This window comes from Oncorhynchus mykiss, chromosome 28, assembly GCF_057628025.1.
Source record: "Oncorhynchus mykiss isolate SJ-2025 chromosome 28, ASM5762802v1, whole genome shotgun sequence".
NCBI classification, from domain to species: Eukaryota; Metazoa; Chordata; class Actinopteri; order Salmoniformes; family Salmonidae; genus Oncorhynchus; species Oncorhynchus mykiss.
The window spans coordinates 1,946,452-1,973,046 of NC_143049.1; the positions used below are offsets into that span (position 1 = coordinate 1,946,452).

A 26,595-nucleotide genomic window follows, 5' to 3' on the forward strand; every position below is an offset into this window, starting at 1 on the left:
CCTAGAAGACTCGAGCCTATAATTGCTGCCAAAGGTGCTTCAACAAAGTACTGAGTAAAGGGTCTGAGTACTTATCTAAATGTGATACTTTTTTATTTTTTATTTTTTTTTATACAGTTTTATTTTAAATACATTTGCAAAAATGTCAACCTGTTTTTTGCTTTGTCATTATGGGGTATTGTGTGTAGATTGAGATGTTTTTATTTGGTCAATTTTATAATAAAGCAAAATGCACTGTAGGTAGGGATAAAGTGACTTGGCAACTGATGGACAATAAACAGTAGCAGCAGCGTATGTGATGAGTCGAGTTGTTGCAAAAAGGGTCGATGTATATTTTTTTTATACCTTTATTTAACTAGGCAAGTCAGTTAAGAGCAAATTATTATTTTCAATGACGGCCTAGGAACAGTGGGTTTAACTGCCTGTTCAGGGGCAGAACGACAGATTTGTACCTTGTCAGCTCTGGGATATGAACTTGCAACCTTTTGGTTAATAGTCTAACGCTCTAACCACTAGGCTACCCATATAGCCCGGTTAACTATTAACTAACTATTTAGAAGTCTTATGGCTTGTGAGTATATGTTTTTCAGGGTCCTGTTGGTTCCAGACTTGGTGCATCCGTACCGCTTGCCGTGCAGTAGCAGAGAGAGCAGTCTATGACTTTGGTGGCTGGAGTCTTTGACAATTTTTAGGGCCTTCCTCTTACACGGCATGCTGTAGAGGTCCTGGATGTCAGGGAGTTGGCCCCATTGATGTACTGGGCTGTATGCACTCTGTAGGGCCTTGGGGTCTGATGCCAAGCAATTGCCATACCAAGCTGTGATCAAGAACAGTGAAGATGTTCTGTGGTGCAGCAGTGCTGCAAGGCTATGCTCACTGAGTCTGTACATAAGGACTTTATTAATTTTTGGTCAGTCAGTTGTAAGGGGGAAAAAAGCCAACACTTGCACCTTTTCTTATTTTTTTTCTTACTAGCTCTGACCTTGCGAATGGCTACTTTGAGCAAAAATGTTCCTACTGTTATATGTGGTTGTCCCACCCATCTATCTTAAGATGAATGCACTAACTGTAAGTCGCTGTGGATAAGAGCTTCTGCTAAATGACTAAAATGTTATTCTGTTTAGGGCTAGATAACATTCCAATTTTTTCATTGTTTTGGGGTTGATTCTTTCCAGCGTGTCAAATAAGTTATTTTTTGGCCGTGTCATTATTTGGTGTGGTTTAATTGTGTTGGTGTCCTGGGGCTCTGTGGGGTCTGTGTTTTTGAACAGAACCAGCTGGCTGAGGGTACTGTTCTCTAGGTTAATCTCTGTAGGTTTGGGCTTTCTGGTGGAATGTGTATGCTTCAAAGTCATTGTTGTCAATTTAAAAGCTCTTTTCTGGATTTTCGTAACTATAGTCCTATTTCTGCTCTGTGTGCATTGTTTGTGGTTTTGTGTTGTACACAAAGTGCATGCAGAATTCTTCGAAAATAGTCTCAATTGTGTGTTTGTCCCATTTCTTTTTTGTAAATTCTTGGTTGGTGAGTGGACCTCACAACCATAGAGGTCAATGAGTTTTTAGCCAGATCCTAATTCAGAGTTTAATGGTCCTTTTGACGGCATAAAGGCCCTTTTTGCCTTGTCTTAGATCGTTCACAGCCTTGTGGAAGTGACCTGTGGTGTTGATGTTTAGGCTGAGGTAGGTATAATTATTTGTGTTCTCTAGGAGAACGGTGTCTAGATAGCATTCGTATTTGTTGTCCTGGCAACTGGACCTTTGTTGGAACACCTTAATTTTTGTCTTACTGAAATTCACTGTCAGGGTCCATGTCTGACAGAATAAAAATGATGTAAATAAGTGTATGTACGTGTACTTAATGTATTTCTTTGACTGTCCCCCCCTCTCTCCTCTGGTCTTCTCCCAGGGACATTATGATCACACACTTTGAGCCATCCATCTCCTACGAGGGTCTGTACGGGGAGGTCAAAGACATGTGCTCCATGGACAACGACCAGCTCTTCACCATGAAGTGGATCGACGAAGAAGGTTTTATTTTTTTTCTTATCCTCCATCCATCTAGCCATCTCTCACCCATCTATCCATCTAAGCTAATTTCCTGCGATTATATGCATTTTTCCATGGCTAAATCTGTTATTTTGTTCAAACATAACAAATACTGCTAAATTCATTGTTTTTGTTATTTTCAATTCTCCTCTCGCTTTTATTTTGGTGATTATTAGTTCTCAAAGATTTAATTATAAAAAATTATACCACAGCATTGTTGAATTTTTGTTTCTGATTTTCTAGAAGGCAATCTAGAATGCACGTTAAAACCAGATAACGGGAGAGTTGGAAAAGATATTGGAACACATGACGTAATATGTGCCTACACATTCAGACCGTACTTGCTATACAGTTACAGAAAGCTAAACCAACAACTACACAAACTGAAATTGGATGCAGTGTGGATGCAATGTAAACACAGGTCCAAAGAGGAAGAAACATACACTGAACAAAAATATTTAGCGCAACAAATCTCCTTCACATTGTTGATCAGGCTGTTGATTGTGGCCTGTGGAATGTTATCCCACTCCTCTTCAATGGCTGTGCGATGTTGCTGGATATTAGTGGGAACTGGAGCATCCCAAACAGTGGACACTCGTCAGAGGAGGAAGGGGAGGACCATCCTTCTCAGTGAATTTCATTAAAAAAAGTGGAACATTAAAGTTATCCTTTTTAGATTAAACTATACTAAATATATTCACATCAAATAACACTGTTTTGCAATAAAGGTCTACAGTACCGTCTGTAGCACTATGTTCTGTAACATCATGGTGTAGCCGGAGGACAGCTTCCTTCTGTCCTCTGGGTACATTGACTTCAATACAACCTAGGAGACTCATTGTACTCACCCCCTTCCAACTTCCGGAGGATGTCCTCAAACCTATCAGAGCTCCTGCTCTTGCAGCATGAACTGACATGTTGTCCACCCAATCAAAGGATCAGAGAATGATTCTTGTACTGAAAGCATACGCTACAGCTAGCTAACACTGCAGTGCATAGAATATGGTGAGTAGTTGACTCAAAGAGAGAAAGACAATAGTTTAACAGTTTTGAACTAAGTAATTTCTTCCAAAATTAAGGAGAAGCGAGAGAGAGCTATTCGAAGTATATACAGTGCCTTGCGAAAGTATTCGGCCCCCTTGAACTTTGCGACCTTTTGCCACATTTCAGGCTTCAAACAAAGATATAAAACTGTATTTTTTTGTGAAGAATCAACAACAAGTGGGACACAATCATGATGTGGAACGACATTTATTGGATATTTCAAACTTTTTTAACAAATCAAAAACTGAAAAATTGGGCGTGCAAAATTATTCAGCCCCTTTACTTTCAGTGCAGCAAACTCTCTCCAGAAGTTCAGTGAGGATCTCTGAATGATCCAATGTTGACCTAAATGACTAATGATGATAAATACAATCCACCTGTATGTAATCAAGTCTCCGTATAAATGCACCTGCACTGTGATAGTCTCAGAGGTCCGTTAAAAGCGCAGAGAGCATCATGAAGAACAAGGAACACACCAGGCAGGTCCGAGATACTGTTGTGAAGAAGTTTAAAGCCGGATTTGGATACAAAAAGATTTCCCTTTATGGCCTTTATGGAAGAGTGGCAAGAAGAAAGCCATTTCTTAAAGATATCCATGAAAAGTGTTGTTTAAAGTTTGCCACAAGCCACCTGGGAGACACACCAAACATGTGGAAGAAGGTGCTCTGGTCAGATGAAACCAAAATGGAACTTTTTGGCAACAATGCAAAACGTTATGTTTGGCGTAAAAGCAACACAGCTCATCACCCTGAACACACCATCCCCACTGTCAAACATGGTGGTGGCAGCATCATGGTTTGGGCCTGCTTTTCTTCAGCAGGGACAGGGAAGATGGTTAAAATTGATGGGAAGATGGATGGAGCCAAATACAGGACCATTCTGGAGGAAAACCTGATGGAGTCTGCAAAAGACCTGAGACTGGGACGGAGATTTGTCTTCCAACAAGACAATGATCCAAAACATAAAGCAAAATCTACAATGGAATGGTTCAAAAATAAACATATCCAGGTGTTAGAATGGCCAAGTCAAAGTCCAGACCTGAATCCAATCGAGAATCTGTGGAAAGAACTGAAAACTGCTGTTCACAAATGCTCTCCATCCAACCTCACTGAGCTCGAGCTGTTTTGCAAGGAGGAATGGGAAAACATTTCAGTCTCTCGATGTGCAAAACTGATAGAGACATACCCCAAGCGACTTACAGCTGTAATCGCAGCAAAAGGTGGCGCTACAAAGTATTAACTTAAGGGGGCTGAATAATTTTGCACGCCAAATTTTTCCGTTTTTGATTTGTTAAAAAAGTTTGAAATATCCAATAAATGTTGTTCCACTTCATGATTGTGTCCCACTTGTTGATTCTTCACAAAAAAATATAAAACTCTATCTTTGTTTGAAGCCTGAAATGTGGCAAAAGGTCGCAAAGTTCAAGGGGGCCGAATACTTTCGCAAGGCACTGTATATTTTTCTCTTCCTTAGCTAGCATTGAATGCAGCCAGCTAGTTTAGCCTACTCAAACACCCAGCTCAAACAGAGAGGGATGCTATGTTAGCTAGCTGGCTATGGCTATCCAACACTGTAACTCTTCCAAGTCCAGGTAAGCTTTTGGTTTTCATTTTTTGCCAACAGGGCCCACCGGAGTATCTGCTAAATTGCTTGCTTCTGACTGTACTGCAAGATTTTCAGGTTTACTAACACGTTAGTCAATCACCATAGCTACTGGAACTATGATGTGACAATGGTGTAGGCTGTGTAGCGGTTAGTGGTAATGATCTAAAGGTTGGGCTTGGAATTTTTTTTTGTCTGGTCACAGACAGCTGATGTGTTGAGCACTGAAGTGCACAAGTTAAGGGAAAAGGTGGGAGGAGAGCGCATAGATTCGAGAAGGGATAAAATATACAACAAGCTGTTTGTATATGACTGCTATTAAAGTGAACTGGTTGCGTGTGATCGGGTGTATTCAATCTTGCAGATTCTGTTAACTTTTCTTAAGGTGTGAATTTACTAACGCACCCTTAAACAGAACAAACCGGGGCTAAACTGAATTTGTCCAATAGAAACTTGTTTGCAACTGTTGGACTACACCTTAGATCAGCTGGAGGCGTGAATGTTTCACTGCCTGTCACCTTGATTACTCCATTTTCTCTCTACCTGTGCACCTGTGCACCTACTTAGCCACCTTAGCCAAATACATTTAAACTCAGTTTTTCACAATTCCTGACATTTTAATCCTAGTAAAAAATTCCCTGTCTTCGGTCAGTTAGGATCACCACTTTATTTTAAAAATGTGAAATGTCAGAATAATAGTAGTGATTTATTTCAGCTTTTATTTATTTTATCACATTCCCAGTGGGTCAGATGTTTACATACACTCAATTAGTATTTGGTAGCATTGCCTTTAAATTCTTTAAACGTTTAAACGGTTAAACGTTTTGGGTAGCTTTCAACAAGCTTTCCACATTAAGTTGGGTGAATTTTGGCCCATTCCTCTTGACAGAGATGGTGTAACGGAGTCAGGTTTGTATCAGGGCTTTGTGGTGGCCTTTCCAATACCCTGACTTTGTTGTCCTTAAGCCATTTTGCCACAACTTTGGAAGTATGCTTGGGGTCATTGTCCATTTGGAAGACCCTATTTGCGATCAAGCTTTTACTCCCTGGCTGATGTCTTGAGATGTTGCTTCAAATTATCCACATAATTTCCCTTCCTCGTGGTGCCATCTATTTTGTGAAGTGCACCAGTCCCTGATGCAGCTAAGCACCCCCACAACATGATGCTGCCACCCCTGTGCTTCACGGTTGGGATGATGTTCTTCGGTTTGCAAGCCTCCCCCCTTTTCCTCCAAAAATAACAATGGTCATTATGGCCAAACAGTTCTATTTTTGTTTCATCAGACCAGAGGACATTTCTCTAAAAAGTACAATCTTTGTCCCCATGTGCAGTTGCAAACCGTAGTCTGGCTTTTTAATGGCGGTTTTGGAGCAGTGGCTTCTTCCTTGCTGAGCGGCCTTTCAGGTTATGTCAATATAGGACTCGTTTTACTGTGGATATAGATACTTTTGTACCTGTTTCCTCCAGCATCTTCACAAGGTCCTTTGCGGTTGTTCTGGGATTGATTTGCACTTTTCGCACCAAAGTACGTTCATCTCTAGGAGACAGAACGCATCTCCTTCCTGAGCGGTGTGACGGCTGCGTGGGCCCATGGTGTTTATACTTCCGTACTATTGTTTGTACAGATGAACGTGGTACCTTCAGGCATTTGGAAATTGGGTGAACCAGACTTGTGGAGGTCTACAACATTTTTTCTGATGTCTTGGCTGATTCTTTTGATTTTTCCATGATGTCAAGCAAAGAAGCACTGAGTTTGAAAGTAGTCTTTGAAATATATCCACAGGTACACCTCCAATTGACTCAAATGATGTCAATTAGCCTATCAGAAGCTTCTGAAGCCATGATACTTTCTGTAATTTTCCAAGCTGTTTAAAGGCAGAGTCAACTTAGTGTATGTAAACTTCTGACCCACTGGAATTGTGATACAGTGAATTATAAGTTAAATAATTTGTCTGTAAACAATTGTTGGAAGAATTACTTGTCATGCACAAAGTAGATGTCCTAACCGACTTGCCAAAAGTATAGTTTGTTAACAAGACATTTGTGGAGTGGTTGAAAAACGAGTTTTAATGACTTCAACCTAAGTGTATGTAAACTTCCGACTTCAACTGTACATACAGTATAAGTCAGATGTTTGGACACCTACTTTTCAAGGGTTTGTGTTTATCTTTTAAAACTATTTTCTGCTTTGTACATCAGACCAAAGGACAGATTTCCACTGGTCTAATGTCCATTGCTAATTTTTCTTGGCCCAATCAAGTCTCTTCTTATTGGTGTCTATAGTAGTGGTTTCTTTGCAGCAATTCGACCATGAAGGACTAATTTCACGCAGTTTCCTCTGAACAGTTGATGTTGAGATGTGTCTGTTACTTGCTCTGTCTAGCATTTATTTGGGCTGCAATTTGAGGCTGGTAACTCTAATGAACTTGTGCTCTGCAGCAGAGGTAACTCTGGGGCTTGCATTCCTGTTGCGGTCATGAGAGCCAGCTTCATCATAGCGCTTGATGGGTTTTGCGATTGCACTTGAAGAAACGTTCAAAGGTCTTAACATTTTCCGTATTGACTGACCATGTCTTAAAGTTGTAATCTACTTTAATTTCTCTTAGCTTTTTTTTGAGCTGTTCTTACCATAATATGGATTTGGTATTTTAGCAAATAGGGCTATCTTCTGTATTCCCCCCTACCCCCCAACTGATTGGCTCAATCGCATTAAGAAGAAAATGTATTCCACAAATCAACTTTTAACAAGGTACACCTGTTAATTGAAATGCATTCCAGGTGACCTCATGAAGCTGGTTTAGAGAATACCAAGACTGACAAGCTGTCATCAAGGCAAAGGGTGGCTACTTAAAGAATCTAAAATATGAAATATAGTTTGATTTAATGGTTTTTTTGTTTACTACATGATTCTGTGTTATTTTATAGTTTTGATGTATTCACTATCAATCTACAATATAGAAAATTGTACAAACAAAAACCCTGGAATGAGTAGGTGTCAACTTTTAACTGGTACACTGTATAGTGTATGTACAGTATTTTTTTTTATTTAACTAGGCCAGTCAGTTAAGATCAAATTCTTATTTACAATGATGGGCCAATTGTGTGCTGCCCTATGATTCTCCCAATCACGGCCGGTTGTGATACAGCCATGATTGGAATCGAACCAGGATCTGTAGTGATGCCTCTAGCACTAAGATGAAGTGCCTTAGACCGCTGCGCCACTCGGGAGCCCAAAATTCAGACCCCTTGACCTTTTCCACATTTTGTTACGTTACACCCTTATTCTAAATTGGATTAAATAATGACAAAGCGAAAACAGGTTTAGAAATGTTTGCTTATTAACATAAGTGTTCTGTGCTATGGGACTTGAAATTGAGCTCATGTGCATCCTGTTTCCATTGATCATCCTTGATGTTTCTACAGCTTGATTGAAGTCCACCTGTGGTAAATTCAATTGATTGGATATGATTTGGAAAGGTACACACCTGTCTGTCAACTGTGGGACCTTATATAGACATGTCAGAGCAAAAACCAAGCCATGAGGTCGAGGGTATTGTCCATAGAGCTCCGAGACAGGATGGTGTCGAGGCGCAGATCTGGGAAAGGGTACCAAAACATTTCTTTCAGCATTGAAGGTCCCCAAGAACAGTGGCCTCCATTATTCTTAAATGGAAGAAGTTTGGAACCACCAAGACTCTTCCTAGAGCTGGCTGCCTGGCGAAACTGAGTAATCAGGGGAGTAGGGCCTTGGTCAGGGAGGTGACCAAGAACCCAATGGTCATTCTGAGTTCTTCTGTGGAGATTGGAGAACCTTGCTGAAGGACAACCATCTCTGCAGCACTCCACCAATCAGGTCTTTATGGTAGAGTGGTCAGATAGTAGTAAAATGCACATGACAGCCCACTTGAAGTTTTCCAAAAGGCACCTAAAGACTCAAACCATGAGAAACAAGATTATCTGATCTTAAGAAACCAAGGTGTAACTTCTTGACCTGAATGCCAAGCGTTACGTCTGAAGGAAACCTGGCACCATCACTACGGTGACGCATGGTGGTGGCAGCATCATGCTGTGTGGATGTTTTACAGCATCAGGGACTGAGAGATTGGTCAGGGTTGAGGGAAAGATAAACGGAGCAAAGTACAGAGTGATCCTTGATGAAAACCTGCTTCAGAGCACTCAGGACTTCAGACTTGGGCGAACAGACATCTTCCAACAGGACAACAACCCTAAGCACACAACCAAGACAACGCAGGAGTGGCTTTGGGACAATTGTCTGAATGTCCCTGAGGGGCCCAGCCAGAGACTGGACTTGAACCCGATCGAACATCTCTGGAGAGACTTGAAAATAGCTATGCATTATGATATGTGAGAAAACAGTGCTAACTGTGCTAGGCTTTGTACCCCCTCACTATCTGTCCAGATAGTCATGCATAGCTACTGTATCTAGCTAGCTGGCCCTGCCTCGGTATCGTGCTGGTCGTTAACGCTTGTGTGTGCCACAGCACAGTTGATGACGTCAGGTTGTTGGACTCAGTGAAAGGTCAGGCTGCCCTAACTAATTAATGTATCACCAGTCACCAGCCAGCCATACTTCAATAGCCTCGTCACAGTCTCTGAAAAACACACTGTAACTGTTCATAATGAACTCAGCCAAGACTGAGCCGCTGCCTTAACAGAAGTCACACACACACACCCACATACACTCCCTCATAGGCGCCTTCTCTAAACTGGGAACAGCTAAATGTATCAGAGATCTTGAGGAACGTGGTGGTGCTGAAGGATTACTGAACTCCACTATATGGGGAATTGTGTGTCAAATGTGAGATGCAGTTGCTGTACTGACCGGTTGTGTTGCTGTGTCCACTGTCTTCCCAGGTGACCCGTGTACAGTATCGTCTCAGCTGGAGATGGAGGAAGCCCTGAGGCTCTATGAACTCAATAAAGACTCTGAACTCATCATCCATGGTAACATGACCTTCAGTTCTATTCAATAAACATTTATTTATACCCAAGGGGAAATCATTCCTTGACTGACAGTACAGTGACAATGCAGACAACATAATACACACATTGGCTTTGCATTCAATTCAATAAGTTAAGTTTATCCTCAGTGCAGATACACATTAACCAACAGACAACTTGAGAACATTCACCTTCCATTACATTCAATTCAATGTATTAATTGAATAAATAAGAATGTTGGCTGCTCGCTGACATTGCAGACAAGGATACAAGCAGACAACATAATGTATACATAACAAACATGAATTTTTCTGTCTGCTACACTGATCCTATCCATCTGCTAGCGAGGCAAACATCAGGTAGCCTCTCAATAACCAGGAACTAGTCATGGGTTTACTGAGTAGCCTGTTCATGAGCGTGATTTGGTTGTCCTTAATCAACACCGGATAGAGGGGAGGGTGACCGGTTAAGAGCAAGGTGAAGGTCACAGTAGAGGAAGTGAGGGAGATGAGTTGGGGGATAGGGGGAAGGGCACGGGGGGGTTAAGTCTGCTAGTTAATGATGGAGCATCCACCACTCACCTCTGGCACACGTACTTGTGTGATGTAGGGTGTGCAATGTTGTAGGCCTAAAGCTGTTATTTCCCTCTCCTCTCAGTGTTTCCTTGTGTCCCAGAGAAGCCTGGCATGCCCTGTCCAGGAGAGGACAGTAAGTCTACAACTACTTGTCCCTTTTTCTCTTATATCCATATCACTGTTTTCTGGAGATGGGGAGTTTCTCTCTGACACACACACACACATACTTTATCCTGTAACCCTTGTTTCTTGCTCCTACAGAGTCTATATATCGTCGTGGAGCGAGACGCTGGAGGAAGCTCTACTACGCCAGTGGCCATGCCTTCCAGGCAAAACGCTTCAACAGGGTGAGCTACCTTTCTATCCATCTCTTTCTCTATGTTCCACTCTTCGTTCCTCTTTGTCTCGATCTCCCTCTCTCTCTCTCTCTATATATATATATATATATATATATATATATATCACTCCAGTCATTCATTCATTCGAGGTTCTTCCTTTAAAAGTTGCATCATACCGCTACTCCACAGCTTGCGGTATGGCATGGAGTGCATAACGTCATAGTATTTTACTGTCAGCCATTGTTGCTATTTATGCTAGTTTGACCACCAGAGGGCATCTTTGAGATGCTAAGTTATTGAAATGACATGGAGCTGTAGGCCTAAGTTTCCTGTAGCTGTTTTAGCTTAACTTACTTATTGGCATCAAGGCCTACATCATTGATTGATATACTGTATAATTCCTTTGTGTGATCATTACACAGGATGCAAGTCATCCATGTCTTTAAATGCAGCCAAGCATTTTAGTTATAAAACAAAATAACAAAGGGAGCCTTGAATAATTAAACAATGAGTAAACCGCAACATGTCGGCTAAAGCAATTTAATTCATGAATGCATTTGACCTCGTGGCTGCAAGGAGCCAAGGTAAGTTGCCAACTAGCATTAAACTTATCTTATCAAAAACAATCAATCCTCACATAATCACTAGTTAACAACACTGTCATCTCAGATTTTCAAAATATGCGTTACAGCCAACGCTAGACAAGCATTTGTGTAAGTTTATCATGGCATAATGCTATGCTAGGTTCTGCTGGCAGCAGGCAACATTTTCACGAAAATAAGAAAAGCAACCAAATTAAATAATTTACCTTTGAAGAGCTTCAGATGCTTTCACTCAGGAGACTCCCAGTTAGATAGCAAATGTTCCTTTTTTCCAAAAATATTATTTTTGTAGGAAATCGACCGGAAAATGCTACCTATACAACGCCAAACTTTTTTCAAAATTAACTCCATAATGTCGACAAACACGGCAAACGTTGTTTAGGATCCATCCTCAAGGTGTTTTTAACATATATATTCGATAATATATCCGTCGAGGCAATTGGTTTCTCATAAGAAGCGATTGGAAAAATGGCTACGTCAGTATTTTACGCAAGATTTTCTGCGGGAGACACCATGTGACCACTTGCTATATATGGTCCCTTACGGCCATTCTTCAATGGAAATGCCTAAAAAGACTTCACAATGCTGTAGACACCTTGGGGAATACGTGGAAAACGTAAGCTCATTCGTAGCTCATTCACAGCCATATAAGGAGTCACTGGCATGAGGCGGTTTTAAAAAATGCGGCACTTCCTGGTTGGATTTTTATCTGGGTTTCGCCTGTAACATCAGTTCTGTGGCACTCACAGACAATATCTTTGCAGTTTTGGAAACGTCAGTGTTTTCTTTCCAAAGCGGTCAATTATATGCATAGTCGAGCATCTTTTCGTGACAAAATATCTTGTTTAAAACGGGAACGTTTTTCATCCCAAAATTTTAATAGCGCCCCCTAATGCATGGTTGATGATATTACTAGCTTGTTCTGCGTTGCATATAATCAATGCGGTGCCTGTTAATTCGAATCACAGCCTACTTCAACTTCGCCGAACGGGTGATGATTTAACAAAAGCACATTCTCGAAAAAAGCAGAATCGTTGCAATAATGTACCTAACCATAGGTTAGGAGAGTTCAATTCCTTCGACCTCATGGCTTGGTTTTTGCTCTGACATGCACCGTCAACTGTGGGACCTCATATAGACAGGTGTTTGCCTTCCCAAATCATCACGAATCAATTGAATTTACCCCAGGGTCTGATTACTTAGGTAAATAAGGTATTTCTGTTTTTTTTTTTTTTATTATACATTTGCAGACATTTCTTAACCTATATTCTATTTGTCATTATGGGCTATTGTGTGTAGATTGAGAAATAATTTAATCAAAAACATTTTTTATTATTTGATTTGAAAAAAATTAAACCTTTGTTTAACTAGGCAAGTCAGTTGAACATTTTCTTATTTACAATGACGGCCTAGCCCGGCCAAACCCAGATGACGCTGGGCCAATTGTGCGCCGCCCTATGGGACTCCCAATCACAGCCGGATGTTATTATTCAGGCTGTAACTTAACAAATTGTGGAAAAAGTTAAGGGGTCTGAATATTTTCCCGAATGCATTGTATGAGATTGATTGATTATATTTTTTTGTTAATTATTATTGTATTTGTTGTGCTGTTTATACTGTCAGAAATGTAGCTTCATTAAATTGATCAATATTATGGTGTTTCTATTCCAAGAAAAAATGCATTTTACAGTAGCCTATGTAGGCCTCGGGGCTTCCGTTATGAAAATATGGTGCTGTACAACGTGACCGGTCGGGAGTAGGCCTAGGTTACTAAGGGACTGCGAGTGAAGAGCAAAATAATCTGAACATTTCCACACCCTAATTGTAGGCTAACCAATACCCAAACAGAGATTCAGTGGCAAGAAACATCTGATTTATGAAGACCAGTCTCCATGCTTGCTTCAAATCCTATTATAACAATTGGTTGACTTTGGGTGTTTTAGTAAGCAACAATTTTATGGCTGCAGTTGCATTAGCCCACTTTATTCCAATATTTCTGTCATTCAGTGAAATTTATTCCCATAGTAATTCGTTATGGATCCATCCAGATGTGGTTAGAAAACAGTGCATGTGGTGGGCTATGCAGAGAGATTGGTGAAGTGACATGTCTTGCAAAGGTCTGTTAAAGTCCCTAAACTCAGCAAGAGTCTATTGTCCTGCTGATAGCCCATCAATGGTGGATGGATTCTTTTGTACTCCAATTTATTGGAAAGGCTGCTTAACCATTCACACCTGGCCCACAGCTTTGTTGCGTCCTCTTTCACTCCATTCGCCGCTTGGCAATGGCCAAATTTTTCTTTCAAATTTTTCTATTCGGTAACATTTTACAAGTAAATGTAATAACTCGGGTCTTGAAGAAATGTTAAACTTTCTTTAATTTTTTTTGGTTTTAGTGACAAAGGCTTTATGGCTAAGCCATCAACTTTTTTAATTTGGCAGACATCACTTGTGTAGTCAACACAGTACCAGTCAAAAGTTTGGACACGCCTACTCATTCCAAGGTTTTATTTTTACTGTTTCCTACATTGTAGAATAATAGTGAAGACATCAAGACTATGAAATAACACACAGGGAGTGACACACCCAAAAACTTTTAAACAAATCAAAAAACATTTTTATATTTGAGATTCTTCAAATAGCCACCCATTGCCTTGATGACAGCTTTGCACACTCAAATCAGCGAAATGCTTGTGCTTCTAGTTCCGACAATGCAGTAATAACCAACAAGTAATCTAACTAACAATTCCAAAACTACTGTCTTGTACACAGTGTAAGGGGATAAAGAATATGTACATAAGGATATATGAATGAGTGATGGTACAGAGCAGCATAGGCAAGATACAGTAGATGGTATCGAGTACAGTATATACATATGAGATGAGTATGTAAACAAAGTGGCATAGTTAAAGTGGCTAGTGATACATGTATTACATAAGGATACAGTCGATGATATAGAGTACAGTATATACGTATGCATATGAGATGAATAATGTAGGGTAAGTAACATTATATAAGGTAGCATTGTTTAAAGTGGCTAGTGATATATTTACATCATTTCCCATCAATTCCCATCATTAAAGTGGCTGGAGTTGAGTCAGTGTCAGTGTGTTGGCAGCAGCCACTCAATGTTAGTGGTGGCTGTTTAACAGTCTGATGGCCTTGAGATAGAAGCTGTTTTTCAGTCTCTCGGTCCCAGCTTTGATGTACCTGTACTGACCTCGCCTTCTGGATGATCGCGGGGTGAACAGGCAGTGGCTCGGGTGGTTGATGTCCTTGATGATCTTTATGGCCTTTCTGTAACATCGGGTGGTGTAGGTGTCCTGGAGGGCAGGTAGTTTGCCCCCGGTGATGCGTTGTGCAGACCTCACTACCCTCTGGAGAGCCTTACGGTTGAGGGCGGAGCAGTTGCCGTACCAGGCGGTGATACAGCCCGCCAGGATGCTCTCGATTGTGCATCTGTAGAAGTTTGTGAGTGCTTTTGGTGACAAGCCGAATTTCTTCAGCCTCCTGAGGTTGAAGAGGCGCTGCTGCGCCTTCTTCACAATGCTGTCTGTGTGAGTGGACCAATTCAGTTTGTCTGTGATGTGTATTCCGAGGAACTTAAATCTTGCTACCTTCTCCACTACTGTTCCATCGATGTGGATAGGGGGGTGTTCCCTCTGCTGTTTCCTGAAGTCCACAATCATCTCCTTAGTTTTGTTGACGTTGAGTGTGAGGTTATTTTCCTGACACCACACTCCGAGGGCCCTCACCTCCTCCCTGTAGGCCGTCTCGTCGTTATTGGTAATCAAGCCTACCACTGTTGTGTCGTCCACAAACTTGATGATTGAGTTGGAGGCGTGCGTGGCCACGCAGTCGTGGGTGAACAGGGAGTACAGGAGAGGGCTCAGAACGCACCCTTGTGGGGCCCCAGTGTTGAGGATCAGCGGGGAGGAGATGTTGTTGCCTACCCTCACCACCTGGGGGCGGCCCGTCAGGAAGTCCAGTACCCAGTTGCACAGGGCGGGGTCGAGACCCAGGGTCTCGAGCTTGATGACGAGCTTGGAGGGTACTATGGTGTTGAATGCCGAGCTGTAGTCAATGAACAGCATTCTCACATAGGTATTCCTCTTGTCCAGATGGGTTAGGGCAGTGTGCAGTGTGGTTGAGATTGCATCGTCTGTGGACCTATTTGGGCGGTAAGCAAATTGGAGTGGGTCTAGGGTGTCAGGTAGGGTGGAGGTGATCTGGTCCTTGACAAGTCTCTCAAAGCACTTCATGATGACGGAAGTGAGTGCTACGGGGCGGTAGTCGTTTAGCTCAGTTACCTTAGCTTTCTTGGGAACAGGAACAATGGTGGCCCTCTTGAAGCATGTGGGAACAGCAGACTGGTATAGGGATTGATTGAATATGTCCGTAAACACACCGGCCAGCTGGTCTGCGCATGCTCTGAGGGCGCGGCTGGGGATGCCGTCTGGGCCTGCAGCCTTGCGAGGGTTAACACGTTTAAATGTCTTACTCACCTCGGCTGCAGTGAAGGAGAGACCGCATGTTTTCGTTGCAGGCCGTGTCAGTGGCACTGTATTGTCCTCAAAGCGGGCAAAAAAGTTATTTAGTCTGCCTGGGAGCAAGACATCCTGGTCCGTGACTGGGCTGGATTTCTTCCTGTAGTCCGTGATTGACTGTAGACCCTGCCACATGCCTCTTGTGTCTGAGCCGTTGAATTGAGATTCTACTTTGTCTCTGTACTGACGCTTAGCTTGTTTGATAGCCTTGCGGAGGGAATAGCTGCACTGTTTGTATTCGGTCATGTTACCAGACACCTTGCCCTGATTAAAAGCAGTGGTTCGCGCTTTCAGTTTCACGCGAATGCTGCCATCAATCCACGGTTTCTGGTTAGGGAATGTTTTAATCGTTGCTATGGGAACGACATCTTCAACGCACGTTCTAATGAACTCGCACACCGAATCAGCGTATTCGTCAATATTGTTATCTGACGCAATACAAAACATGTCACAGTCCACTTGAAGGAAGCAGTCTTGGAGTGTGGAGTCAGCTTGGTCGGACCAGCGTTGGACAGACCTCAGCGTGGGAGCCTCTTGTCTTAGTTTCTGTCTGTAGGCAGGGATCAACAAAATGGAGTCGTGGTCAGCTTTTCCGAAAGGGGGGCGGGGCAGGGCCTTATATGCGTCGCGGAAGTTAGAGTAACAATGATCCAAGGTCTTTCCACCCCTGGTTGCGCAATCGATATGCTGATAAAATTTAGGGAGTCTTGTTTTCAGATTAGCCTTGTTAAAATCCCCAGCTACAATGAATGCAGCCTCCGGATAAATGGTTTCCAGTTTGCAAAGAGTTAAATAAAGTTTGTTCAGAGCCATCGATGTGTCTGCTTGGGGGGGGGATATATACGGCTGTGATTATAATCGAAGAGAATTCTCTTGGTAGATAATGCGGCCTACATTTGATTGTGAGGAATTCTAAATCAGGTGAACAGAAGGATTTGAGTTCCTGTATGTTTCTTTCATCACACCATGTCACGTTAGCCATAAGGCATACGCCCCCGCCCCTCTTCTTACCAGAAAGATGTTTGTTTCTGTCTGCGCGATGCGTGGAGAAACCCGTTGGCTGCACCGCCTCAGATAGCGTCTCTCCAGTGAGCCACGTTTCCGTGAAGCAAAGAACGTTAGTCTCTGATGTCCCTCTGGAATGCTACCCTTGCTCGGATTTCATCAACCTTGTTGTCAAGAGACTGGACATTGGCAAGAAGAATGCTAGGGAGTGGTGCACGGTGTGCCCGTCTCCGGAGTCTGACCAGAAGACCGCCTCGTTTCCCTCTTTTTCGGAGTCGTTTTTTTGGGTCGCTGCATGGGATCCACTCCGTTGTCCTGTTTGTAAGGCAGAACACAGGATCCGCGTCGCGAAAAACATATTCTTGGTCGTACTGATGGTGAGTTGACGCTGATCTTATATTCAGTAGTTCTTCTCGACTGTATGTAATGAAACCTAAGATGACCTGGGGTACTAATGTAAGAAATAACATGTAAAAAACAAAAAACTGCATAGTTTCCTAGGAACGCGAAGCGAGGCGGCCATCTCTGTCGGCGCCGAATGCCAAGTACTCTTGGCATTCTCTCAACCAGCTTCATGAGGTAGTCACCTGAAATGCATTTCAATTCACCGGTTTGACTTGTTAAAAATGTATTTCTGGAATTTCTTTCTTCAATATGTTTGAGCCAATCAGTTGTGTTGTGACAAGGTAGGTTGGTATACAAAAGAGAGCCCTATTTGGTAAAAGACAAAGTCCATATTATGACAAGAACAGTGCAAATAAACAAAGAGAAACGACAGTCCGTCATTACTTTAAGACATGGTCAGTACATCCGGAAAATGTCAAGAACTTTGAATGTTTCTTCAACTACAGTCGCAAAAACCATCGAGCGCTACGATGAAACTGGCTCTGAGGACCGCCACAGGAAAGGAAGACCCAGAATTAAAAATATATATTTTTTTTTATTTAACCAGGTAAAACCCATTGAGGTTGTTACCCTCGCAAAATAGGTTGACTTGGTAAGAAGGCAAAACAGGGAAAATAGCAGCGTGTCCATAAATCATTACAGAAAGATACAGAATACACTGAAAAGACAGTGTCACAAGTTAGATACAATTGAAAATTCGAAACAACTGCATTTTTCACAAACAGTGTGGTCTTAAAAACAGGACACTAACTCCCCTAACTTTAAAATCTTCTGAATCATGTTCCAGGGTGAAAGGGCGTTATGGGAAAAATATTGTTTCCCCATCTCAGTTCTAGCCTTAGGAACAGATGAGGACAGCAGCGACTGAACGAAGACTGTATTGAGTGACTGATCTGGTCAGTAAAGAACAGAGATACAAAGGGAGTTGTCCCATCAATGCTTTGTACACAAGTTTACCAGTGCTTTAGCCTCCTGGTGGAGAGAGAAGTCCATTGCACCATAGCATGCAAATCACAGTGATGGGTCCGTGATCTAGCGTTTGTAATAAATCTTAAAGCAACATGATACACTGTGTCCTGACTTTAAGGTACTTGCTGAGGCCTGCATATAGACAATATCACTATAATCCAGCACTGATTTTATAAAATTTAAAAAATATATATATATATTTTCTGACTAATATTGAAAAGCAAGATTTGTTCCTGTAATAGAAATCCAATTTCAACTTCAGTTTCTTGGTCAAGGTATCAATGTACTGTTTAAAATTCAACTTCTCATCTAACCAAATCCTAAGATACTTATAGGAGGTGACCCTATCAATTTGCTGGCCTGTTATAGTTCAAATATGCAATTGACTCATTTGTTAACTTTCAGGGAAGAGAACCATAAACTTTGTTTTCCTTTTTCATTAAGCACAAGTTTAAATTGGAAAAGCTGCCTTTGAATAACATCAAAGGCTAACTGTAAGTCCTGAAAAGGCTCAATATTAGACATGCTAGAATTAATGTGTCATCAGCATACAAATGGAGGTTTGCAGAGTCAACAGTCTTCCCTATATCATTTATATACAGTTTAAAAAGGATCAGACCTAAAATTGAGTCCTGGGGAACTCCTTCACACCCTTTTGTGCTACACACTGTGTTCTGTCAGAAAGGTAGTTTTGGAACCAATCCTATGCATCAACACTTAAACCAACCTTTTTTAGTCTATACAACAGCAGGGCATGGTCAACAGTGTCGAAGGCCTTCAATTCGTCAATAAAAAGGGAGAAACAGTGATTTTTCTTGTCCTGCGCATCTAGAATGTCACCTACAACCTTACTTTCAGCAGTAATTGTACTATGCTTGGCTCTAAAACCTGACTGGAATTGAGATATAACTGAGTTATTATAAAGAAAGTCTTTCAACTGAGTTCACCAGGTTTTCCAAAACTTTTGCCAGTGCAGACAGTTCGGATATGGGACGATAATTATGCAACAGGGACGGATCTCCACCTTTATGTATAGGCTACTTTCCAGACTTTTGGAATGGTATTATTTGCCAATGAAAGATTTTAATACATGAGTGAGAGGGGCAGCAATGATCTCTGCACCAATTTTTGTTTAAATAAGGGTTTAATTCATCCGGGCCAGCTGCTTTCTTAATAGCAATAGATTTGAGTTCCTTTACAACTTCTGAAAGCTCAATCTCGGTCAAATGAAATAAATGACCCGTAGGCCGGCATGTGGCAGTTTCATTCACAGCCTCATTTGAGATGTTTGGAAGGAGTTCATCAAATAAATGCCCGGCTTGAGTAAAATGCTCAATAAACATGTCAAGCAGTTTATTCTTGTCGATTGTCTCGACCTCTTCCCCGGTACTTTTTGAGAGGGGCGTGTTTATCACAGATAGTAGAACATGAGAATGCCTCTTCGATATATGGAATAAGTACAATCCTATCCCAGTTGCATGCAGAAAGTTAATGTGGGAATGCCTGCTCACAGAACTGCGTAACATTTTGTTTGACTCAGAACCGAGAGGGGATTTTGGTGTCTCTAATGCAAGCAACTGCACAATGATCACTTAAATCATTAGCGAAAATCCCAACGGCCGTGTATATATGCAGATTGTTTGTTAGAATAACGTCAATAAGTGTTGATTTAGAGATGTCTTTGGGATTGAGTCTTGTAACCGCATTTATAATTTGAGTGAAATGTCATTCATTGCACAGTCCTCTCATGACCTCCGAGTTTGGAGATAACCAATCCCAGTTTAAATCGCCCACGAGGACCATTTAATTTTTCCCCCAACCACGCATCAGTTCAGCCAGAGAATCCAGGGATTCTACTTTTGCAGTTGGAGGTCTATAACATCCTATCAAATCTAAGTTTACAACTTTTGATAACTGCAGCTTCAATGCTAAAAACTCACTGTTTTGGTTTAGATAAAGACTTTAGTTCAGTAACCACATATGTCTTTAATATAGATGGCTATACCTCCCCCTTTGTTGGTCACATCGATAAACATAACTATCCAAGCCTTTAGACTGATTTAGATTTCTTAAGCCAGGTCTCGGACAGTACTAAGACATCTGGGTCAGCAGTGTGAACCCAGACTTTTATCATGTCCAATTTCGGCATCAAACTCCTCACATTTAATATGCATCAGTCCCAACCCTGATCTAGTTTTAAAGTCATTTGGAGTGGGAAGTTCATCCGTAGCCAATGGGCCTGGGTTTGGGTGAATGTTTCCTGACACCAAAAGCAGAAGAATAATTAAACACCTTTATTTGTTATTTCCTAAAATCACTCTGCACTTAGATGATTCAAAATAATCCAAACTAGAGTCATCTGATTACAACACAGTTTTTAGCCAGACCAAACCCTGTAGATTAAAGTTTTATGTGAATGTCACAGTAGGAGTCAAATGGTAACACAATGGGATCCCTCTGAAAGACTACAGCTGCTATACCATCAGTCAAAGTAGGGTTTAGCAGTATCTCTGGGTCAGGGAGATTGCATAGCTGTAGCCTACAGGTCTAGTAGAGTTAGAAAGCAAGTGTGTGCCCGAGCGTTATTGCCTTGGAATGGTCAGTGCGTTCAACAGCCGCTGCAGGAATGTACTGACAGGGATTTCGCCCAGTGTGTGGGTCTGGTAAGTGCACCCAGTCGCCTTGCAGTATGCTACCGCACCGTGAGGCAGAAAAGGCTTCGTAGACCAATTACTAGTGGCTAGTCCACCCGGCAGAGGTATCCTGGGCTAGGAAGCCCAGCACATCTAGACGTTATATCACAGCGCAGATACCAACCTCCGTCTTCTACCGCACAGGGAGGCAGGAGAGGAGTCGGATGACTCCGGTAGATTGGCAAAACACAGATAATAACCTGACCGTCTGAGTATCCAAGGCTAGTCGGCCCATCGTGTCTAGACCGTCAGTCACAGCACAGATGTATCCTCTCTCGGCTTTCAGGGAGGGCACCACACCGGCTTTATCTCCTTGTGTAGAAACCAGCAGATGTCAATTTAACTTTTTTAATTGCTTTGATCCTGTAGGATTTTAGATTTTTCCTGTTGTTTAATTACAACTCTCACAGCCTATAACGGTTTTGCTAAGTAATAAAAACTTGTAACAAACAGTGTGACACAACAAGCTCAGCAAAACTGCCCTGCCGCCATCTTGATGAAATTAAGCACATTAATCTGCTTTAACCTCTGCAGCAGAGGTTAAGTTAATTCAAGTTACCAGCCTCAGAAATCCGCAATTAATGGCACCTCAGATTCCAACCCAAATAAATGCTTCACAGTTCAAGTAACAGACACTTCTCAACATCAACTGTTCAGCGGAGACTGCGTAAATCAGGCCTTCATTGTCGAATTTCTGCAAAGAAACCACTACTAAAGGACACCAATAATAAGAAGAGACTTGCTTGGGCCAAGAAACACGAGCAATGGACATTAGACCGGTGGAAAATTTGTCCTTTGGTCTGGAGTCCAAATTTCCTGGCTTTCATTCAAAATAAGTTCTATTATAATTCAGGGTTAAAGACACATTCTTTCTGATTGTCTTTAGCATGCAATCACCTCTCGCTACAGCTAATTTTGTTTGAACTATGTGGATTATAATGTATATATTTGTATAGGTTCATGCATTTTTCGTGAGGGCAAATCTGGTCTGTGATATTGCGTTAGAAATTTACAACTTTAGAATACTTAACCTCTAGCGTCAAGCAATCCCGTATCCGGGAGCGTAATCATAGCCTCAAGCTCATTACCATAATGCACCATTTCCTATTCATGAAAATCGCAAATGAAATGAAATAAATATATTGAAACACAAGCTTAGCCTTTTGTTAACAACACTGTCATCTCAGATTTTCAAAATATGCTTTAACCAAAGCTACACAAGCATTTGTGTAAGAGTATTGATAGCCTAGCATAGCATTAAGCCTAGCATTCAAACTTTTTTCCAAATTAGCTCCATAATATCGACAGAAACATGGCAAACGTTGTTTAGAATCAATCCTCAAGGTGTTTTTCACAATTCTATTCGATGAAAAATCATTCCTGGCAGTCGGTTTCTCATCAGAGGCAAACGGAAAAATACTGCAGCTGGAGATTACGCAATAATTGCGACGGAGGACACCAAGCGACCACCTGGTAGATGTAGTCTCTTATGGTCAATCTTCCAATGATATGCCTACAAATACGTCACAATGCTGCAGACACCTTGGGGAAAACGTGGAAAACGTAAGCTGACTCCTAGCTCCTCCACAGCCATATAAGAAGTCATTGGAATGAGGCGGTTTCAAAAAAATGCGGCACTTCCTGATTGGATTTTTATCTGGGTTTCGCCTGTAACATCAGTTCTGTGGCACTCACAGACAATATCTTTGCAGTTTTGGAAACGTCAGTGTTTTCTTTCCAAAGCGGTCAATTATATGCATAGTCGAGCATCTTTTCGTGACAAAATATCTTGTTTAAAACGAACGTTTTCATCCAAAAATTAAAAGAGCGCCCCCTATATCGATGAAGTTAAGCCTCAACTCTGAAACCATCTATTGGTAGTCTAAACTGTGGCACAAATTGGGGTTTTTTTTTTTACACCTAGCTGAGCTATTAGACTATCCTATTGTATATTAATGGAGGTGTGAATGTTTTTTTTATTTTTTTATTTTTTTTTATTTTTTTTTTTTTTTTTAACCTTTATTTAACCAGGCAAGTCAGTTAAGAACAAATTCTTATTTTCAATGACGGCCTGGGAACAGTGGGTTAACTGCCTGTTCAGGGGCAGAACGACAGATTTGTACCTTGTCAGCTCGGGGGTTTGAACTCGCAACCTTCCGGTTACTAGTCCAACACTCTAACCACTAGGCTACCCTGCCGCCCGTTACAGTCAGTCTCTCTCCTATCGACTAAAGTCCTGCATCAGGCATAAAAAATCAGGTGGTCCCAGAGTTGAGCGAGTGGATCTTGTTGATGTCCTCTATCGCCTCGAGGCTTACTGTCCACCTGGTAATTGTGAGGTTCCAAAGGATAAGGCGTCACCTTCAGATGGATGTGTGGTTTCAGAGAGAAACCAGCTGTGAGCCTGTGACCAGGCAGGGTGGATAAAGAGTTACCTTCAGATGGATGTGTGGTTTCAGAGAGCAACCAGCTGTGAGCCTGTGACCAGGCAGGGTGGATAAAGAGTCACCTTCAGATGGATGTGTGGTTTCAGAGCGCAACCAGCTGTGAGCCTGTGACCAGGCAGGGTGGATAAAGAGTCACCTTCAGATGGATGTGTGGTTTCAGAGAGAAGCCAGCTGTGAGCCTGTGACCAGGCAGGGTGGATAAAGAGTCACCTTCAGATGGATGTGTGGTTTCAGAGAGAAGCCAGCTGTGAGCCTGGGACCAGGCACGGTGGATAAAAACTCACCTTCAGATGGATGTGTGATTTCAGAGAGAAACCAGCTGTGAGCCTGTGACCAGGCAGGGTGGATAAAGAGTCACCTTCAGATGGATGTGTGGTTTCAGAGAGCAACCAGCTGTGAGCCTGGGACCAGGCAGGGTGGATAAAGAGTCACCTTCAGATGGATACCAGCTGTGAGCCTGGGACCAGACACGGTGGATAAAGAGTCACCTTCAGATGGATACCAGCTGTGAGCCTGGGACCAGACACGGTGGATGGCATCCTTTTCCCACACAGCAATTTGAAGAAATCCAGTGATAAATGGACTGTTTTTGAAGTTATTGTTTTAGTATATTTTTTTATTGTATAATATTTAAGGCTTTTTAAAGAGATTTGAGTTGTTAGTGTGCCGCATTTCATTGTGATTTAAAATCTATTCTTGATTCATAGCGTGGTTTATTTTTTAATTAATGCAGGAAAAGAGCAATAATAGCCTACTGTCTGGAGTCATAAAAACAATTGGGCAAAATAAATTATTTTGTTGGGTAACGGATTGACTCTCGGAACTCATTAAGAGGCTGTTTCTATCATCAATATAATCATTCATTCAGAAGTTTAAACCCATAGGTTTTAGGCCTGCAGTACATTTAAATTAGATTTACCAGGTACATTTTTCACTAGGTTATAATAATCCATGCCTTCTGGGAATGTTATGATGTCCAAAAGTTATGGGTGGAGTTAGAAATTATTACAATGGAAATGAACTTTTAATCTGTCTGCATATTTCAAGACATGGTATATAAGGGTGCAGTGAGATACCCTATGGGTTATAGATGATACTTTTCTGGTTTCAGAGATCTGGTTGCTCTCTGAAACCACACATCCATCTGAAGGTGACTCTTTATCCACCGTGTCTGGTCACAGGCTCACAGCTGGTTGCTCTCTGAAACCACACATCCACTAATCATCTTGAAAAAAAAGTATTCTTAAACTTAAATTCAACCAACGTCAGCCTTTTAAATTGCTTTATTATCCAAATGTTGAACGTGTGTGTCGGCGACGTAGAGAAACAAAATGGTGCGGTTTGAGGCCATGTGGTGGAGAGTGATGAGGACACTGGAGATAGGTGTGTGAGCAGGTGGGTCTGGGCAGGTGTGATGTAAACTCAGCAAAAAAAGAAACTTCCTCTCACTGTCAACTGCTTTTATTTTCAGCAAACTTAACATGTGTAAATATTTGTATGAACATAAATTTCAACAACTGAGACATAAACTGAACAAGTTCCACAGACATGTGACTAATAGAAATTGATTAATGTGTCACTGAATGAAGGGGGGGGGGGGGGGGGTGTCAAAATCAAAAGTAACAATTAGTATCTGGTTTTGGCTTCCAGCTGCATTAACTACTGCAGTGCATCTCCTCCTCATGGACTGCACCAGATTTGCCAGTTCTTGCTGTGAGATGTTACCCCACTCTTCCACCAAGGCACCTGAAAGTTCCCGGACATTTCTGTGGGGAATGGCCCTAGCCCTCACCCGCCGATCCAACAGATCCCAGAGGTGCTCAATGAGATTGAGAGCTTGGCTCTTCGCTGGCCATGGCAGGACACTGACATTCCTGTCTTGCAGGAAATCACGCACGGAACGAGCAGTATGGCTGGTGGCATTGCCATGCTGGAGGGTCATGTCAGGATGAGCCTGCAGGAAGGTTACCACATGAGGGAGGAGGTTGTTGAGATTGCCTGCAATGACAACAAGCTCAGTCCGATGATGCTGTTACATACCACCCCAGACCATGACGGACCCTCCACCTCCAAATTGATCCCGCTCCAGAGTTCAGGCCTCGGTGTAATGCTCATTCCTTCGACGATAAACGCGAATCCGACCATCAGCCCTGGTGAGACAAAACTAGAGGTCGACCGATTAATCGGAATGGCCGATTTCAAGTTTTCATAACAATCGGTAATTTCGGACGCTGATTTTGCCAATAAAAAAATATATTTATTTTATTTTATTTTTACGCCTTTTCATTCATCTTTATTTAACTAGGCAAGTCAGTTAAGAACACATTTTTATTTTCAATGACGGCCTAGGAACGGTGGGTTAACCTGTCCCCCCCCCGCAACAGCCAGTGAAAGTGCAGGGCACCAAGTTCAAAACAATAAAAATCTCATAATTACTTTTCTTCAAGCATACAAGTATTTGACACAATTTTAAAGATAAAATTCGCGTTAATCCAGCCACAGTGTCTGATTTCAAAAAGGATTTACAGCGAAAGCACCACAAACAATTGTTAGGTCACCACCAAGCCACAGAAAAACACAGCCATTTTTCCAGCCAAAGAGAGGAGTCACAAAAAGCAGAAATAGAGATAAAATTAATCACTAACCTTTGATGATCATCAGCTGACACTCATAGGACATAGGAGTTTACATTGGCGCGTTATGTTCAGTAGTTCTAAAACATGCGGTGATTGTGCAGAGAGCCTCATCAATTTACAGAAATACTCATAATAAACATTGATAAAGATACGACTATTATACATGGAACTTTAGATAAACTTCTCCTTAATGCAACCGCTGTGTCAGATTTTTTTTAAACTTTACGAAGAAAGCAAACCATGCAATAATCTGAGGACAGCCTCTAGACAACAAAGCAGCCAAAAAGATACCCGATATTGGGATATCGGGTCGTCAACATTACTCAGAAATAGCATTTTAAATATTCACTTACCTTTGATTATCTTCATCAGAATGCACTCCCAGGAATCCCAGTTCCACCATAAATGTTTGATTTGTTCGATAATGTCCATCAGTTATGTCCAAATATCTTCTTACGTTAGGGCGTTTGGAAAACAAATCCAAAAGCGCGTTCAAGTCGCGCCGAACGTTGGACGAAAAGTTCAAAAAGTTCCGTTACAGCCTGTAGAAACATGCCAAACTAAGTATGGAATCAATCTGTAGGATGTTTTTAACATAAAACTTCCTTAATGTTCCAACCGGACAATTCCTTTGTCTGTACAAATGAAGTGGAACGTAGCTGCTTTTCACGTGAGCGTGCCAGACCGAGGCTGTGGCACTCTGCCAGACCACTCACTCAGCCTTTA

The 26,595-nt window shown here is 41.8% G+C and overlaps 1 protein-coding gene across 1 annotated transcript in view; it reads left to right on the plus strand.

Moving 5' to 3' along the window:
* prkci (protein kinase C, iota) overlaps positions 1 to 26,595 on the plus strand; it is a 68,932-nt gene that overhangs the window by 17,841 nt on the left and 24,496 nt on the right. The window contains exons 2-5 of the mRNA XM_021588751.3: positions 1,907 to 2,028; positions 9,569 to 9,658; positions 10,313 to 10,363; positions 10,492 to 10,577. Of these exons, the coding sequence (XP_021444426.1) occupies positions 1,907 to 2,028; positions 9,569 to 9,658; positions 10,313 to 10,363; positions 10,492 to 10,577 (349 nt within the window). The remainder of the gene's footprint in view (positions 1 to 1,906; positions 2,029 to 9,568; positions 9,659 to 10,312; positions 10,364 to 10,491; positions 10,578 to 26,595) is intronic.